At 42.3% G+C, this 18,132-nt stretch overlaps 1 protein-coding gene across 2 annotated transcripts; it reads left to right on the top strand.

The window, feature by feature from the left end:
- Nucleotides 1–37: 37 nt before the first annotated feature.
- On the top strand, nucleotides 38–17,563 carry ndufaf2 (NADH:ubiquinone oxidoreductase complex assembly factor 2). 2 transcript variants are annotated; one of them, XM_008418373.2, is made up of 4 exons: nucleotides 38–242; nucleotides 12,678–12,767; nucleotides 14,440–14,480; nucleotides 16,676–17,563. In XM_008418373.2, exons 1-4 carry the CDS (start codon nucleotides 128–130, stop codon nucleotides 16,916–16,918), a joined length of 489 nt encoding a protein of 162 aa, XP_008416595.1. In that variant the 5' UTR covers nucleotides 38–127; the 3' UTR covers nucleotides 16,919–17,563. The 2 variants fall into 2 exon arrangements, with proteins under 2 accessions (XP_008416595.1, XP_008416596.1); XM_008418374.2 differs by lacking the exon at nucleotides 38–242 and adding an exon at nucleotides 8,591–9,793.
- The last annotated feature ends 569 nt before the right edge of the window (nucleotides 17,564–18,132 follow it).

Raw genomic sequence — 18,132 nt, 5'->3', positions numbered from 1 at the left:
GTTGGAGCAATGTGACTGACCAATCAGGAAACGGGATGCTCGCCGTAAAGTGAAGTTGTAGGAGAAGGCAGAAAACTGTCACCAGATAAACCATTGCTCTCCAGAATTCTCGGAGTGTCCACCAAAAATGAGTAGGATTGCTGGCCTCCTACGGCGAATCTTTGGAATAGTACGTGAACACGTCGGGACAGATCACTTTGGGAATAAATATTACTCTATTCCCGAACAGAAGACGTGGACAGGTATCAACACTTTTGTTAAAATTAGCTTGTCCTGATTTCAAATATAAAACCTACACATGCAGACATATGAAGCCAACTTTGAAAACCGTTCTGTAAAGTTTTTGATACGCCCTGACAGCGAATCAGACAGTGTAGGTCTTGCTCTGTTACCTAAGCTTCTGTAGTTTCTGCTCCATTTTTATTATCCAACTTTCAATTAATTCTTACGAAGTTAGAAACAACAATTTTAGATATCTGAGTTCCTCATTCGCATTAATGTGACATTGTTCTCTTGTTTACTGTAGATTATGACATTACCCTTGCCCTGAATCGTTCTGTCCTTACCCTTTTACCGTTGTAGTACTCAATTATCGCCGCTAGATGGAGGAACAGTCCAAAAAGCAGCCAAGCAGCAGCTCTGCGTCTGATTATTATTTATAAGGGGGCCCTGCTGAAACCTGGTATCACTCACTCCAATCAGGAGAACTGTGTACAAAGTTATCAGCTTAAAGGCTGATATATAAGCTTTTAAGCTGATAACTTAGAGTATTACATTATTTTCAAAAAAACAAGACAATGCATTTAAATGTTATTGCATATCCACTGTGGCTTGCAAAACTATTCATTCCTCTTGAAAACATGGATTTTATTGGAATGTTATGTGACTAACCAACACAAAGGTGTGCTAAATTTGTGAAATGGAAGGCCAATGTTATGTGGTCATCAAAACAATCTACAAATGAAGAATGTTAAAAGTAGTATACAATTGCAATCCACTCCATTTTGCTTTAGATAAAATCCAGCACAACCATTGGCGTTCAGAAAGTCACTCAATTAGTCTCAGTATAGATACAGCTGCATACATACAGCTGTTCTATCAAAGCAAACATGTGGATGAAGGTGCTATGGTCAGTTGAGGCCACAATTAAATACTCAGAACACTATGTGTTACAGAAAAATAGCACTGTACATTAGCTAGAACACATTATGGCCAGTGTGAAACACATGAGTGTCATGCTTTGGGCAGCAACTTTTAGATATTTCATAAGACAACAACTCTAAACATAAAGTCAAAGCTATTATGAAATGGTTTAATGCATATTAATGTAAAAAAAAAAAAAACGCCTCATAAAATTCAGGAACTAGAGATTCTCAAACTTTCTGTTTGAGAATCTGTTGCGAGTCTTGAACACGGATGTGCACGGTCTTCATCCAATCTGACACAGGTTTGTCTATTTTTCAAAGAAAAATGAGAAAATTTCCATCTCCAAATGTGCAAACCTAGTCGAGATACGCCCCAAGGAACATGCCGCTGTGATCACAACAGAATCTACGAAATATTTACTCAGGATGGCCGGACTCCCATGCATACCAGTCCTGGTTTGTAAATAAATATGGAAAGCAATGTCTTATTTATCTTCCGATTCAAAATTCTGCACAACTTTGTGTTGATCTAGCACATAAAAATGGTTTTGCAAGGCACTGTACATGCATACACTTTAAATCGGAAGTGAAAGAGCAGGGCCTTTTTGTATCTTTCACCCATTTCTAGCCAGTTTAGACGAAAATGTTTTGCCATAATTAATATGACTGAGTGGTTTATGACATGAATGCATTCCCTGCAGAAGAAATGAAGCCATTATCTTTGCATCCTCTGTTCTGCTGTGGAAGGATCCACCTCTTGCAAGTTAAGCTTCTGCTTTTTTTTTTTTTTTTCTCCCTGAATGTGACTCTATTTTATTTTATTTTATTGTTTTGGTTCACCTTTTCTCAGCAGTTTTTTGCGGGGGAATCTTTCACCCGCATCGTATTTATAATTCATTACAAGGCAGCTCCTCCACCCCTGCCTGTCAACCTATTCAAATGAGACATCACAAAAGCTGCTCTCTAGCATGCTTACAAGGTAATGTATGCACTGTCCCATCGCTAAGACCCACAACTGCAGATAGGCTAGCTAGTTTATGTAAAAAAAAAAAAACAAAAAAAAAAACAGTTGAGATAAACACAAGTCTAAGCAGCAGGCGGGCACATATAAATGCTTGTTTTTGCATTTATAATAAACATAGAAAGCGAGTGTTGCATCCGTTTGTCTCCATTCAACCTTGTGGAACTAAATCATATGCATTATTCAGTCCATATGTCTCGCAGAAGCTAGCTTTTGATCCCAAACTGATAGGCCAAGCATGGGCTCAGGGCCTGGAGGCACAGACCACAGGGCTTTTCACTCAAGCGCATAAGTTTTGCTCGAAATAGGTGAGGAGTTTCTCTCTCTTTTGTCTCCCCACTCTGTCTACCCATTTGTCCATCTCTCCACATTTATCCATGCTTAGCTGCTTCCATTTTCTACCTCTCTCCATCCGTTAACTTTTGAAAACTGGGGCGTAAGCAATTCTACGAGCCAGAGGTAGACTGCGTGTTAGGGCTATAATGGCTGCCATGATAGAAAAACGTTTTTCTGTTTGTTTTTATGTGCATTTGTCTGATTCGATTTCAACAACTTCTATTTGGGTTGTACTTTTTTTTTTCTTTTTTTTGTTGCCCTTCCCCTTGTACTTCTGCCTCTACATTCCCCCTCGCCCCCCTTTGAAGTAAGTCCAGTGAAGATTCTATTCAAAACACTAGCATAGAGGGATAGACCCAGCAGAGAGCCTTCTAAATCCCTATCCTCAGATGTTGCTCCTCATCAAAATGAAAGGGCATGGGTATAACTGGGACTTCTAGAGGGAGAGGGGAGGAAAACGAATCTCGGCTTCTGGTCCAGCAGCTTTAAAGAGCTCACAGAAAGAGCTGCTGCAGGCTGCGGGGTTCCTGTGAGTCTTGCCTACAAGAAGAGCTGCTGACAATGTGGCCACTGGTCTTAGAAGGTCTTTGCCTTGTCGCTGTTTTCACTGTGCTGAGCTGAGAATCTATATTCTCACCCCGTCTTTTTTTACGTTCGCGTCTGTCCCCCAGGCCCAGCTCTGCCTCACTCTGCATGGGGGCACCGTGTCACGCTGCCCAGATGAAAGCCTGAGCGCTCTCTGGATGGGCTCATTCGTCTTCAACAGCCAGACCCGGAGCCCCGACGCCCGCCTTCCCTTCCCTTCCCGTTTTTTTTTATTTTTTTTATTTAGGGTAGTGAGAGGCACGCTGACATTATCGGCTGCTGCAGGCACATTTGAAAATAATTGCCTGTATGATTGCTATTTTTTCTTACCTCTTTGAGGAGGTGTAGCCTTTGTCTTGGAATCAATGGCTGCTCAATACCGGACAGGGGAAAGGCAGTTTCCTTTCATGTCTCAGTGAAAGGGATGTATTTTTAGCGCTGTTCGTTTTAGCCGTGTGTGTATGCGAGTGTGTGTGTGCGTGTGTGTGTGTGTGTGTGTGTGTGTGTGTGTGTGTGTGTGTGTGTGCCATGCAGTTTTAATCTATTGGTCCTCTTTTGCTGTGTGGAGAATGGAAGAGATTCAGAGGTTCTTCAGAGGTGTGCCACGCAGGCTGGAGAGAAAAGAAGCATTGACTTGTCGTCCTATCGCTGTCTCCTTTCTCTCTCTCTTTGTCTATTATTTATTAGTATCCCCAGCTTGGTTGTATGAAGTGAAAAAGTACTCAGTTCTGCTATTTTCAGGACGGGGCGACTCTTGGGGGGGGAGGAGAGGTGTGTTCTTTTGCATTAGTGCATCTGTTAATGCACCATGACAGCTGCACACCTCAAATTTGTATTTTTAAAGAAAGTAGAGAGGAGGGAGGGGAAAAAATATCATTAGTTGTGTGTTTTCTCTCCACTTCATGCCCTAACACACTTAACACAACAACAGATGGCTGTGTGTCATCAGAGCGTTGATTCAAGCCTCATATTTCCACCCAAAGACTCACAGCGGAAAGAGACGAGGGTCCAAATGGCTGTTCATTCTGCCACAAGTCATCCCCTGGGTGTGATGAAGGAAGGTCTATCCCGCCATAGGACACCGAGTCAGTGTTTACAGGAGCGTCAGTGTCCACAACCGCCACTGTAAATCATGCTAATTGATCAGCGGCGATGCAATGCGTGGGGGTTTAAATGCAGGTTCTTTAATCATTATAGGGTCTAGCTCATCTAGCTCCATGCGCCCTGCCAAGAGCATATTTGCATGTGTGTCTTGTGGCTCATCATGGAGTGACTTCGCTTGTTCATTAAAAAGGCATTTGAAGAAATAGATGCTGAAAATGAGAGAGTGGCCGCATTTATTTTCAATGGCGGAACAATCCAAGTGGGCTGTGATCCAGCAACGGGGGGGTTCAAGTGTTTTGGAGGTCCATTAACTGCTGCCTGTCTGCAGTGCAGCTGGAGATATACAGTGCTTTACAGGAGTTTCCGTTCTCGTCGGAACTCTTTTCTACATTTTCTCACCCTAGAACAACAAAAGTCAATGGAACTTATTAAGATTTCATGCAATAGGATCAGCATAAAGTTGTGCGAAAGGGTGAAGTGAATGTAAAACCATGCATGGCTTTCAAAAATTATTTTTCCCAAGAAAAAAGTAAAAAAAGAAAGAAAAAAAAACCCTATTTACTCTTAGAAACTCTAAATAAAATCCAGTGCAACCACCTGCCTTCAGGCTTCCTCTGATTGTCCAAATATTCAGAGAGGGCCACAAAGGTCATCAGGAAGACGAGGGTCAGGGATAAATCTGTGGTGAAGGTTAAAGCTGGGTTATGCTATAGGCAACATGCTACACTTTGAACGTCTCACAGCACACTGTTCAATCTGTCATCTTAAAATGTAAAGAGTCTGGCATAGCCTATCAAGACATAACTGCATGCATATACTGATAGAATTAGACTTCCTGTATAGTCATTTAGCAAGAAAGCACGACAAAATTTAATTAGACTGTTGATTGTCCAGTCCAGAAATCTGGTCTTTATGAAAGGGTGGGGAGAAAAAAAAGCTACTGTTGAGAGAAAGGCAGGGCACACCCTGGACAGATCACCTGTCCATCACAGGACAACAGAGAGACACACAGGACAAACAACCACACACACACTCTTACCTAAGGGCAATTTAGAAAGACCAATTAACCTAACAGTAACAGTCATGTTTGTGGGCTGTGGGGGGAAGTCAGAGTACCTGGAAAGAACCAACACATGCACAGGGAGAACATGTAAAATCAATGCAGAAAGACCGGGATTCGAATCCAGGACCTGGCAAGGCAGCACCGCTACCAACCGTGGCACTAACCAGTTTTCCTAAACTGAACCTTTTAAGCAAAATGGTATTTGTAAAAAAAAGAAAAATAACTACATCTTGACATCTCCATCTTTACTGTGAAACATGGCAGGTGGAGCAACATGGTGTGCAGGTGGATTTATTCAGTGAAATCAGGGAAAATGGACATAGTTGTTGAGAAAACGGATAGAGGTGAATACATAGCAGTTATAAAGAAAACCTTTTAAAGGCAACAGCAAGTTTAATACTGATGAAGGTAAAGCCAATTGAAAATTGATATTTACATCTGCTCTCCAATTAGGCTGTCTGAGCTTGAACTTAGTCAGCCTACTTTAATCAAATATATATACTGACATATAGTCTACTTTGTGTCAGCATATCATATAAGTTACTCGATAAGTTACTCAGAAATGTAATTTATTGAGTTTTTTGTCTTTTCCTTTTTTCTAGCCTACATTTACGGTATGATTTACAACGAGAAGGAACCAGAGCGTTAATGTAAAATAATAATATTCAGCTAGCCTAGATGTGTTTTGACACCCGAGGACTCTGTCGGTCAGAAGCTCAACCTGGAAGACTGACAGACAGGTAAGGCACAGCAGCAGACGGCTCCTGGAGCCTGCCACTGCTTATTCAAGTCAGAATATTTTAATAAAGCAGACAGGCAGAGAGAAATCAGGCAAAGTGGAAAAGGAAAGGAGAAAAGATAAGACCAGGGGAAACTATTGGAGGGTGGAAGAAAGAAGGTGGGGTACATGGAATGAGTGACAAAGAACAAAGAAGGTGCTGACATATTGGGGTGAAATTATAGAGCGGAGTGGAGGAAAGAATGGATGGAGTAAAAGTGAAAGGAGGGTTTCTGACAGGGTAAAATGAGTAGGTGGATATATGGAGGGGGAACGAGAGGTGGTAGCGATAGGTTAATGGTGAGAGAGTGGTGGTTTTTGAAGATGTAATGGAGGGAAAGGGATGGAGGGAGCATGGAGGATTGGAGGTGAACAGAAAGGGGTGGACAGCTAGGTTTGTGAACAACACGCACATGGGCCTCAGAGGAGGTGTGGAGGAAGGAAAGGAAAGGAAAGGGGGGGGGTCCAGACCGCTCCAAAGCCTCACAAAGGATTCTGACTTCCTGCCTTACCGTAGTTCCTTTTACAAGCCAGTTAGGGGTTGGTGAGTAACTTTGTAAGGATGGGTGGTCTCAGACAGAGCGGGCCAAAGGATCACTGCCACCTTTATGTCTGCCCGCCTTTGGGCATACGATCACAGATTAAATTGGGGTTTGTATTTTAAATTAATTATACCCCCACATTCTATCATAAATTGCTCAAACCTCTTTGGGATAGGAAAGTGTCTGATAAATTAAACCGATCATTACTTTACGCTCAAGCTCCTCCCCTCTGTAGAACTGATGGAAAACAATGACTGGCATTTTCCTTCTAAACCTCATCCCACATCAGTAGGCTTTAGTATAATGGGTAGCCATGGTTACAGGCTTCACATATGCCTTCCATGATTATTTTTTTTCCCTCCTGGAAAAGAGACTGTGAGGGAGAAAAAAGGTTGTCCTTATCGGTGCATCGTCACCCCTGTGTATCAGTGATGCTCATTGGATCTCTCCATCTTCATAAAGCTGTCTGTTATGATGCAGGCATTCACCCATTCCCCACACACAGCTCAGCTGGAGATAAATAAACTTGGCTGAATGCGACCTGACAAGCCCGCTCTGTCAAAGAGGCTTTTTTTTTTTTTTTGCTTTTCTTTTTGTCCCAACACTGTGAGTCCAAAACCTTCCCCGCGTTTGTCTGAGAATGTTGCTCTCTATTGAGAGATGGTGACATTGCAGTTGGATGCTTTTAACACTAAAAGTTATTTTTTAGACTTTTCTCCCGTTTTTTTTTTTTTTTTAATGTTGCACAATGTTTAAAATCGGTGCTTATCTCTAGATCACTCTGTCCATTAGTAATCGCAATCAGAAAACAATTTAACACATTCACGCTCGCATACCACTAGGGTATAACGAGTCTGTTGGATGGGCTTTGACTGCACCTGAGCAGGGGCCAGCCCTCATTAAGAGTGAGAAAAATCTGGGTTTATCACCACCGATATGGTCCTTGCAATATCACAATTGCGTGTTTTCTTCGTATCACGCAACTATATTTGCAACAAACATGCACAAAAACTGCTGCCTCATTTTTCACTTTGGAAATTGCTGCTTACAGTGTTTCAGGAAATCCAAATGGTCAAAATAACTCAATCAGAGGGCGATTCAGAGGAGTCTAGATCCAGAAATTATACTTAGTCAAGGGCAAGCCTGGGTTGAAATTCAGCCCAGGAGCTTGGTTTGGACAGGCCTTTAATCTGATTATGCAACGGACAAAAGTGGAAACATAATTTTAAGACAAATGTATAAAAACACTATATTTTTCCCCCCAACAGTCAAAACTACTGTGTGTTTGTGTTTAATGACAAATTTAAAAATAAACATGAGTCAACAAAAGTTTAAGGAAGCAGCTTATAAAAATCAAAGCAATTATTAGGGAACAAAAAATAATCCCCAAAGTTAAACAGACCTATTACATTTATTAAGGGAAATTATAGGTTTTTAGACAGTTTCAGATGTCATAAAGTTTGGACCACAATCCTTTGACTTTAAAACGTTAACACATAACATCCCAAGTTTGCGACAGAATGACTGGGTTATGTAAGCAGTGCCTGCTAACCTGCTGTAGTCGTGCTGCTTGTATCTAGTGTCATCGCTGATCTTGCCCCCTTCATCACAGAAAGTATCTGTTAATTTGATGCAACTTGCCAAGTCCAGCAGTAACTTTTTTGTTCTTTTATCCCAAAGTTTTTCAACCCCACCAATGTTTTCTCCTTACTTTTTTTTGTGGAAAAATTGGAAAGGACCACTCATATCTCCATTTAGTATGGAAACTATCACAACTGCCTATGAAACGTCAAAGTGGCCGTGCTGATGGGCTTTATGGTGTAAGAAGCAACAGGGACAAACCAGGCTTTTGGGAAGCACCATGAACCCCTGTACTTACAACAAAAAAATGTATAGACAAAAAGTTAGTTTTAGTTTCCTTAAAAAAACAGCCACTTCTTGTAGTTTTTTTTTTGTTGTTGTTGTTGTATTTTTAGCTGTATAGGAATTTGTACGGAATTCCAGCTGTGCAAATTCCTATACAGAAATTTCTTGCAGGAAATTTTCCGTCCTGCAAGAAAATTTCTTATCGAGTTCTTTGTGTTCCTCCGTAGAAGTGGACATTTGCATCTAAACGGTAATTTATGTATCTGGTAAAGGTTATGTCTGAGAGCTATGCCAGTTGGACGATGACAAGGGTAAAGACTAGGTGAGCATGGTCTGATTGGAGTGGGATGTTGCATTCTGGTACGGCACAAATGAACACGGTGTTTTTAAGCTGTAGATGTCAGTGCGGTGATAAAGGGAGGGTGTGACAGAGTCCACCTGTTGGGGTCTGGTGCAGAGTGTGTTTTAAGGAATGTCTTCCGCCGTTGTTGAGCGACGTGTTTTCCCCTGACATCTTTCTCTGCAAGAAGAAAAAAAACAAGACGCAGCAAAAGAGATGGCATGAAGATGCCGGGGATGACATTGTGGAGGTGAACAACCTCTCGGGCCGCCCCCAGCAGTACTCACCTGGGAGCTGATGTGTGAGATTGTTTGGGGGGAGGAAGGAGGAGTGAGGGGTTTGCGTGTTGAAGCAGGTGATGGAGTTTAGTGGGGTGTGTTCAGGGTTCAAAGAGCAGCCCTCAGAGCGCATCATGTCTTATTTTAACGAATGGGAAGGATTGAGGTACGGCTGCCACGGCAACCCCCTCACCCATCCTGCTCCTCCGCTTCCATCCTTCCTTCTTTCCTCCCTCCCTGCCTGCCTTCCTTTTCCTCTCCCCTCCCCCAGGATTCACAACCAGCCTCACAGATGAGTTGTGCTCAGACAGGTGAGATGGCTCATGAATATTTATGCTGTGGGATTTCATTCCTCCCTGCCGCTGGACCCTCCCCCTCCTCTCCAAGGCGGTGCTGCGTTTGTCCTTCACGGTAAAGAGGCAGCGTCCTCGCTCCTGTCCCTCAGGTTAATCTGCCTTGCTCTCTAGCCAGTTGTGTGTTGATGTGTGTGTGTGTGTGTGTGTGTGTACAGGTGTGTATTTGACTAGTAAATAGGTTTCCCCCTAGTGAGTGATGAGAAGGCAGATGTGTCACAAGGGGGCCCGCTGAGATTGTGAGCTCCTAACACCCTTCATACCTCTCTGTCTCTTACTCAAGGTGGAGAAAGAACTGTGGAGCAGACAGATTACATACTGATGGCCGGATGTGGCAGGAAGAAGTTATTCTACCATCAAAACATGCAATGTCAAAATTTAGGTATTAAGATTTACTCATTTAGGTTTTGGATTCTTTTGATGAACCAGGTTTGATCCAAAAACATGAAGAGGCCAAACTCAGTGAGCCACATTTGGACGATGCCTGGGCACAACTTTCTCTGTAATTGGATTTAAAAGGAAATCTGTAATACGTTGTTTTTAAAACGTTTAAATGCAAATTCACTGGTTCTGGGAAGCAACCTTGAAAAGATCCGGTACAGTATGGTCTGACCTTAGTAACTTTTTAAGTCGTGGATAGATGAAAAGATGTGCTAAACCCTTTAACTTATTCACTTCTCAAGTTCTAACAATGTATTTCACTGGGATTTAGTGTGATAGACCAACAGAAAGTAGTTGTTTCTGAAAAAGAAGGTTTCAACAGTTTTAAGCACAAATAAATCTGAAACAAGTGTACATTTGTATTCAGTCCTCTGGGTCATTACTTTTATAGAACCACCTTTGGCTGCAGTTACAACTACAAGTCTTTTCAGGTGCATCTTTATCAGCGTTGCACATCTGGAAACAAAGTTTTTTTGCAAATTCTTTCTTTTGCAGAACATCTCAAGGACAGTCAGATTGAATGGTGGGCTTCTATGAGCATCAGTTTTATGATTTAGCAAATATTCTCAGGATGTTTTGGTAATCCAGCAAGACAGTTGAGCCCTCCAATCTAGTTTAGCTCCACTTATCTTCACTTGAACTATCCCTACCTTTTACACAGCATGATGCTTCTTCCGCCATGTTCAATTGTGACAAATTTTTCAGGTTGATGTACAGCATAGTGTGTTTTTTGCATGAAAGGACAAAAAGAGAGCAGTTTTGGTCTCATCTGATTAGAGAACCGTCTCCCACATGTGTCCCGTACACGACTTCTGGCTACCATTTGTGAAACCCTTTTCCAGTTTATTGTCAATTATAGACACTGCTGGTTGAGCTCAAGATATGCAAAGCACCCAATATTGTTTTATAAACCCAACTCTGTATTAAGCCTTTCTCAACTCACAGGTTTGTGGTTGGGGAAAATGCAAATCCAAATAAATACTGTTTGTACAACACTGTTTGTCCATCACAAACATGCTGGGAGGATACAGAATGTATGTACAAACAGTATTTGTCACCAAAATACAGGGATAAAACCTGTACTGGAAGTGGGGTTTAGACATGCTGCAAAATCATCGTTACAGGAGTGGAAGCATGTCGGCGTCAAACAGGAAGGGGGGGAATGGGAGGGGAGGGAGAAACACAGAGGAGACAGAGAAAGGTAAGCTCCTCTCTTTATGCTTATTATTTAGGCATTAGCTCGCTAAGCACATTGCATGTGGGGACTTTAATGCAATTTTCCATTTCATTCTGCTGCCACCCACTCCTGATGCAAATATGGATATGATCTGTTTATAATTAGCATACCTGTTAAACGCCTTAGTTAGTATTGCCTAGAGAATCGCAGCCTTTTGTTTGCAGGCGGTTGTCTATGCCGTGCCATCTTGGGAGAATTTCAAGGAAGCATTTTCCCGAGAGACATCTAAGATTGGTTTTTGCTAGGTAATTGAAGGATCACATTGTTCATTTTCCCCCTTTTTGCTGTAGTTTAGCAGCTGAACAGGTGAAATCTGGTGTTTGGATGCCGGCGAAATCCATCCACGTGCTGAGCCGGAGCCTGCGAGGGGCCTTTTGTGACAACCTAGTGGGAACCAAGGCAGAACTGAAGCATTACTAGCCTAATTAGCTGACCTGATTAATGCACGGACTGGATGGCGTGTGGAAAAGAATCATCCTCACAAGACATAATTACAGAACAGCACACAGGCGCTGATTTTCGATGGGGAACCAAGGGCCGTGAACAGAACTCGCGTCGTCACTTTGGAGGGCCATCGTTTATCCATCCCAGTGCCAGAGCTATCTGTTATGGCTGAAGTAAACATTAAGGCCATCAGTCTGCGGTGCGCATGGCGCTGCTCGCATCCATTTGTCCGTGTCCAGTGAGCTGCGGAGAGACTGTGATGGAATCCTGACAGATTGTCTGTGTTTTGGAGCGTGTTGTTTTCTTTGCCCATACATTTTTCTTCTTCAAGCCATGTTTGCCATGCATCATCACGCTCTCTCTCTCTCTCTCTCACTCACTCTTGCTGCCTCCCTGCTTCTTCCTCCTCCCTCATCGCCTCATCCCTTCTCAGATAGACATCTGACTACCTGTGAGGAGAGAAACTATGGAAACACAGAACTTGTTATTTTTGAACACGACTCATGTGAAGACGACACGGCAAAAAGTGGGCTCTTTCTTCTCCTGTCTCTCTGCGGTTCCCCCTCCCCGCCTTCGGTCGCCGTCTCCATGTCACTGTGTGCCAGCCAAACTTGTCTAATCAGCAGATTTGACCAAAATAATTGGCAGTGGCCTTGCTGCCAGCGAGCATCGTGCTGTATACAGATAGGGAGAAGGAACGCTTAATATTCCAAGCAGCTCGTGCCTCTCCTGTTCCCTCTGATATCTGACCTCTTTTGTCTCCTGCTGGGCTTGATGTTGATTTTGGAGGGCATTGTTAGCCAGGGCGCTGTGATTGGAAGAGGTAGCCGGTGGAGGGGGGCCGTGGTTGGTTGGGTTAAAGGAAAAGCCCATTTGCATAAAGGCTTAGCCCAGATTTGGAGCCACTCAGCGAGATCTGAGGAGAAGGGCCCGAGGGCCGCGAGGTAATCATCCATGGCCTGTCACAGCGCTGTCATCCCCGCGTGGATTTGTCTGTGTGTCTGGAGAACATTGTGTCTGGACTACTTTGTGTTTATATCCCTTTGCATTTGGTGTGCAACACTGGCGAGCACCTCCATCAAATCACACTTGGTGTCTTTTTATTTTTTATATATATATATATATATATTTTTTCCCTTTCCAGGCAGGCAGGTCCGTGCCAAGCGGATGGTGGAGGCAGCCAATCCTGCAGAGTATGAATATATGGAGGGCAACATTCCGATAGAGTGGGAAGGTACGTTTGGGCTGCAGAATCTGTGCCGCATATTGTACTTATCACTAATTTTAAACAAAAAAAAAACAAAAAAAAGGAGCTAAAATAAAAGAGAATGACAGATTCATGGCTTCATCTTCTGGGACCTTGGCTAATCCAATGATTTAGTTTTTTTTCTCTCTCTCTCGCTCTCCCTCCTTTCATTTTGTAAGATGGAATGGGGGCTGGGAATGAGTTTATCAAAGATGCCTTCTGCCGGCGTTATACAACCGTACCATAAAAAAGTGTTTCTTACAACTGGATACAAACTGTTCCCTGTGTCTCAGACTGGCTTTATCCACCTTAAACCCCCTCATCCTGCCTCGCCCCATCCCTCATGCATTTTCATCAGGATGCAAATAAGAAACGGATAAAAGAGGCCCAGAATCCCCATGCTAGCTGGAGAAAGAGTTGCAAAATCTCTCTCTCTCTCTCTTTCTGGCTCCCTTTAACCTGCTCTGCTGTGCAGCCAGCTCAGCCAAAATAGAGCTTCCTCAACAGAGGGAGGGAAAAGAGATGTGATGGAGAGAGTTCTGCTGAGGAGCGGAGGGAGGGATGGAGGTGTGCATGAGGAGTGACGGAGCATGTGCTTTAAAATCTGAAGATCAAGGACGATGGACGTGTCTCGCTGACCCGGTTCTGCCAACACAAAATCCGAACTGATGTTTTGTATTTATCATGAAGTATAAGCTTCTTTGAAAAGTTGAATAATTTTCCACATTACACCACTTAACATCTACAAATTTTCATGTTTTTGGTTGGGAATTTTTTGTGGCTGACAAACATGAATTAATGTTTTGTTTTGTTTTTTCTTTTAAATGAGATCTGGACAGTGTGACTTCCATTTGACGCTGACGCAGCTGAATAAAAAAAGAGTTCAACCAACTGCATTCAAAAATCAACTTCATAATACATAAAGTCCATTTGTGAATAATTTCAGTGGAAATCCATTTGTTCTGTGGAGGCTTCATAAGAATGTTAGTGAACAAACAGCAATGTGGAGAAACGAGAGCAGACTGGTCAGGGAGGAAGCTCTGGTGACGTCTAAGGCAGGAATGTGTTATAAATGTTCAACTTTGAACTTGTTTCAAAGTTTTGATAAGTTTATCATCCAAAAGAATACAACTTCAAACCTAACAAGACATGGCCGCCCTAAACTAGCCGGCTAGGACGGGAGAGCATTATGCAAATGACAACAAAAGATGATTCTCCAAAGAGTTGATTCAAAGAAGGCTGAATTTCAGATTTTTATTTGTAAAAATTTAAGCTCAGAAATTTCCCTCCACTTCACAATTATGAGCCACGTTGTGTTGGAATGTCTCATCTAGTCCCAATAAAACACAGACATTTGTTGTGCATTAAATGTGACATTTTTTGTTTTTTTAAATCATTCAAGCGATAAGAAGAATCCTGTTGCAAGGCACAGTAGTTCTGGACGCTTCCGGTTTACAGAGTCACATAAAACGAGACCAAGTAAATCAAAAGCTGCGTATCAGTCCACAGCAAGCATGGAGGCTTCCTCAGTGATGCCGGAGCTGCAGCCTTTAAATATGACTGCAGGTTTTGTTTGTGCAGCGTATGTTCGTGTGGGTGTTCTCACTCTCATGTTTTTTTTTCTTCTTCTTCTTCTTCCTCCTCTCTTCTTTCCTTGCAGCTTGGATCCGAGGCAGACGGAAGGAGCCTCCCTCCATCGAGGTACGCTCTCCCCTCTCCTCCCACCCCGCAGTTCCCCCGCTGTGCTGATGGTTGGACTCTGGGGGACTAGTTCCAAGGGAACGAAAGAAGCAAAGCTGGAAAGAAGAAGCTTTGATTTGTTTTATCGTACTGAATCCAGGAACTTTAGGGGACAGGTGTTAAAATAAACAGCAGCTGAAGTGCCTTGATGGTGAGACTGAGAGCAGAAACAGCCTCCGAACAAGGAGGCTCACTGACACCGTGTCCCAGTTTACGTTCTCTTTTTCCAACAGAAGCCTCCATCTCGTCTTTTTGTATTTTATTTCTGGCACTCTCCGAGACGGGAATGGTGAAAGCGTGCAGTATTTTTTTGTCCCCCCCCCCACACACACACACACACACACGCCTGCTCCCTCTCTCTGGGTTTATTGCTCTTTAAATGCGAGAATGCTGGAAATTATTTGGCTGGGAAAATGTGGGCCTATAGGAAATCCCTTGGAAGGCCGGTGCTCAGGCACTCTCTCTGTCCCCCCCGTCCTCTGTCCCTGCCAGTAGCTGGTGCCATCTCCTGCCTTTCTTTTTGCCAGAACATTCTCTTCCAATTTTCTGCCTTACTTCTGCCCAATAGCTGCCATCGACAGCTGGACGGCGGCGATGCGGCCAAGGCTCCACTCCCAGCACATTACCCTGCCCCTTGTCACGCTCCCTCTTTTCCTGGTCCAAATCGACATAAATTGATTGGATTAAATCCTGTCATTAACAGGCTGGAAAAGCAGCTCAGTATGTTTGTCTCCCTCCCCAAAGCAGGACTTTTTGGCCATAGATCTCCCCCCCCTTTTTTTTTTTTCCAGTCCTTCAGTTTTGCCAGCACACAACACCATCATGCCCAGTCCTCCCTTCCTCTTTGGCTCCCACAGCCAGGGCAAGGCTAACATCACTGTGAACACTAGATGCAGGGCTCAAGTGGGTAACTATTCCACCAGTGCACTGTTCATTTTATAAGCGTTTCCAGGATTTAAATTGGTTTCTGATAATGCAGTATAAATGCCTCCTGTCCTTTCAGTTTACCAATCTGTTCCAAGTGCTATATTTTTAAGCAGCGGTGATTATGTCGCTGCAGGTTAATGGAAAGTTACGCTTCTGGCTCAACAGAAACATCTGTTCATGCAAGGACTGAATTAAAACTTTATTTCTCTTCTGATTTGGACAAGTGCGAATCAGATGCTCCAACAACAAAGAGAGGCACTTGATTAAGGAGGGAAACTATCATTGCTTTCATTTGAATGTTCCGGGCAGTTATCTTGTGGTCACTATTTTGGTTTTCTGCAATGTTTTTGTGCTCTCGTTTTTTTAGGAGTTGGAAGTTCAGCATTTAGGGTTACCCTAACCCTATCCCTAACCAACATTTTTTTTGATGAAAATTAACAAATAGTGTCAAGATACATATACCAGATGTTTGAGTTTTTTTGTTTTGCTCTCATACTAAGAATGATAATGAGAATTAAAGCTAAAAAGAAAATAGTAGGACTTGTTTAGTCATGTTAAAAGAAAATTTCAAGGAGGATTACATTTATTTTATGTTATTTTTGCATTTAAAGAATCATTTTCTCCGAGTCATACAACAAAAAGTTATAAGATTTTTTTTAAATGTTCATATTAAACTTTAGTTTTGTTCCTAGAATAGAGATGTAAATATCTTGGATAGGCTTGTGTCCTATTTAAAGCAGTAGCGGTCTAAATAATTGGGATTGCTTCTGTCTGTGAACTGCAGCAACTGCAAACAGTGCTAACCCACAGACTAAACAAAAAACTAAATCTAAGTTACTTCATAATTTCCTTATTTAATCAGTCTGAATGTATTTATTATGTACCTACGAAACATGACATTATGACCTTGTGGTATATAGGCCCCTGCTTTGCTGCCAAAGCAGCCCAGATTTCTCAAGTTTTGGACTTTACTCTCGATGGATATAAACCGCTGCAGACTGCGATAGCTCACATCCTTCCTATTCCCCGTTTTACCTTCTAACACAGAAACTTTGAGCACAACATTATATTTCATCCACTAATAGGTGTCAAGATAAATCGGTCTAATTCATTTCCCACGTCAGTTTCGCCTGACCTGTCATTATCAGCCGAGACGTCATTACATACGATTTTAGAAGCTCCTGATAATCAGTGTAAAGAACATAAACATATGCGGTTTGTTACTGCAGGAGCTGATGATGAATGAGTCCCAGAGGAACGAGGTCAAGCTGAAGGCGATGGAGCTGGAGGAGAAAGATCTGGCACTACAGGCTAAAGAGCACGAGGAAGGCCTGGTGGCGACTCCTGCGAGGACTGTGGCCAAGGGCCACGCGTCCGCCGCCGTCTTTGGCAAGGAGGAGCTCAGTGAGGAGCCAACCAGCACTGCGAACAAGTTCCAGCCCGGTTCCTGGATGCCCACCTCAAAGAAATAGCTCGAGACCTCCACAGAGACTGAGACATGAGGCAGTGCAAAGTAAAATACAGTCCGCAACGTTAGCAGTGAGTGCTTTGTTTAGGATATCAAATTGAAGACTTTAACTAAATACAGAACTGATCTGTTTTTAAGTTTGAAGAAAGCCTGAAATAAATTAGTGTCATTTTTCTTTAAAAGGTACAACTGATTGATAGAATCAGTCGTTCTATCAGACTTTATTTATAGAGCACTTTTCTTACACTCAGGTGTAACACAATGATTTATAGATGTTAAAAACAGACAGAAGGGACAGCGAACCACAACAGACACAATGAGATTTATCAAAGTGATCAAATCAGGGTAAGTGCAGTTGTATAATTATATTGATAAATCTGATTTAAACAAATGGTCTCCACGTTTCTACTACCAAAACGTACAATAATATTTCATTATAATTTCATAAGCAATCCTTTCCTTCATTCCAACAGATTTCTGTCAAAATTCAACAGAGAATCAGATTGGGAAAAAAACTGCAGTTGGAGATGTGTTATTTTATAAATGTTGCCTAAAGATACAGAAATAAAATTTGCCAACTTAAAAATTTACAACAGATTCACACCTCTGCTGTTTTGGTTTCTAAAGACAAGTGCAAGAAATAATTATTTTTTAAAAAAAAGTCTTGGATTTTTAAAATAAAATTGTTTTAAACATTGTCTGGTTTCCCCTTTTTTATCATAACTGACAGGCCGCTGTGCTATACTGACAAAAAGGACAGGGGCAATTAATACAAATGAGTAAGATCACGAATATAAAGCAGCTGTTGTGCAAAAATGAATGTGCGAAAAGCATGAAATGGACAGCTCAATTTGGAACAACCTGAATGTCTTAACTGCTTGTATCAAGATATTATGGGTTAAAAAAATAAACTTTTAGAATTAAGTCAATTTAACTTCAGCTGAACAACTCAGGAAATACTGCAGTGTTTCTCAGCACTGGTCCTCGAAGTGCCATGCAGGTTTCAGCAAACCTGATTTTAATTGATGGCTGATTAACAGGTTGTTGCTGAACTGGAATCGTCTGAATGACGCTTTGGAACAACCATAAGCCGTGCGAAAATGTAGAACTGATTCTGTTTTGAAGGCAAAGGGCGGTCGTACTAAATATCGTTAGGTTTAGATTTCTCCAATATTCATTGTTTGAAAGATTTTCATCCACCCATCCATTACAGCTGCT

The sequence above is a fragment of the Poecilia reticulata genome, linkage group LG9, assembly GCF_000633615.1.
Source record: "Poecilia reticulata strain Guanapo linkage group LG9, Guppy_female_1.0+MT, whole genome shotgun sequence".
Classification (NCBI taxonomy): domain Eukaryota; kingdom Metazoa; phylum Chordata; class Actinopteri; order Cyprinodontiformes; family Poeciliidae; genus Poecilia; species Poecilia reticulata.
This window is presented reverse-complemented; position numbering and strand designations above follow the sequence as displayed.

Bases quoted from the DNA above. Each gene is read 5' to 3' on its own strand.
- ndufaf2 (XM_008418373.2), top strand. From the start codon at position 128: ATGAGTAGGATTGCTGGCCTCCTACGGCGAATCTTTGGAATAGTACGT. The intron at 243-12,677 runs GTATCAACACTT...TTCCCTTTCCAG, and splicing joins CGAACAGAAGACGTGGACAG to GCAGGCAGGTCCGTGCCAAG. The intron at 12,768-14,439 runs GTACGTTTGGGC...CTTTCCTTGCAG, and splicing joins CATTCCGATAGAGTGGGAAG to CTTGGATCCGAGGCAGACGG.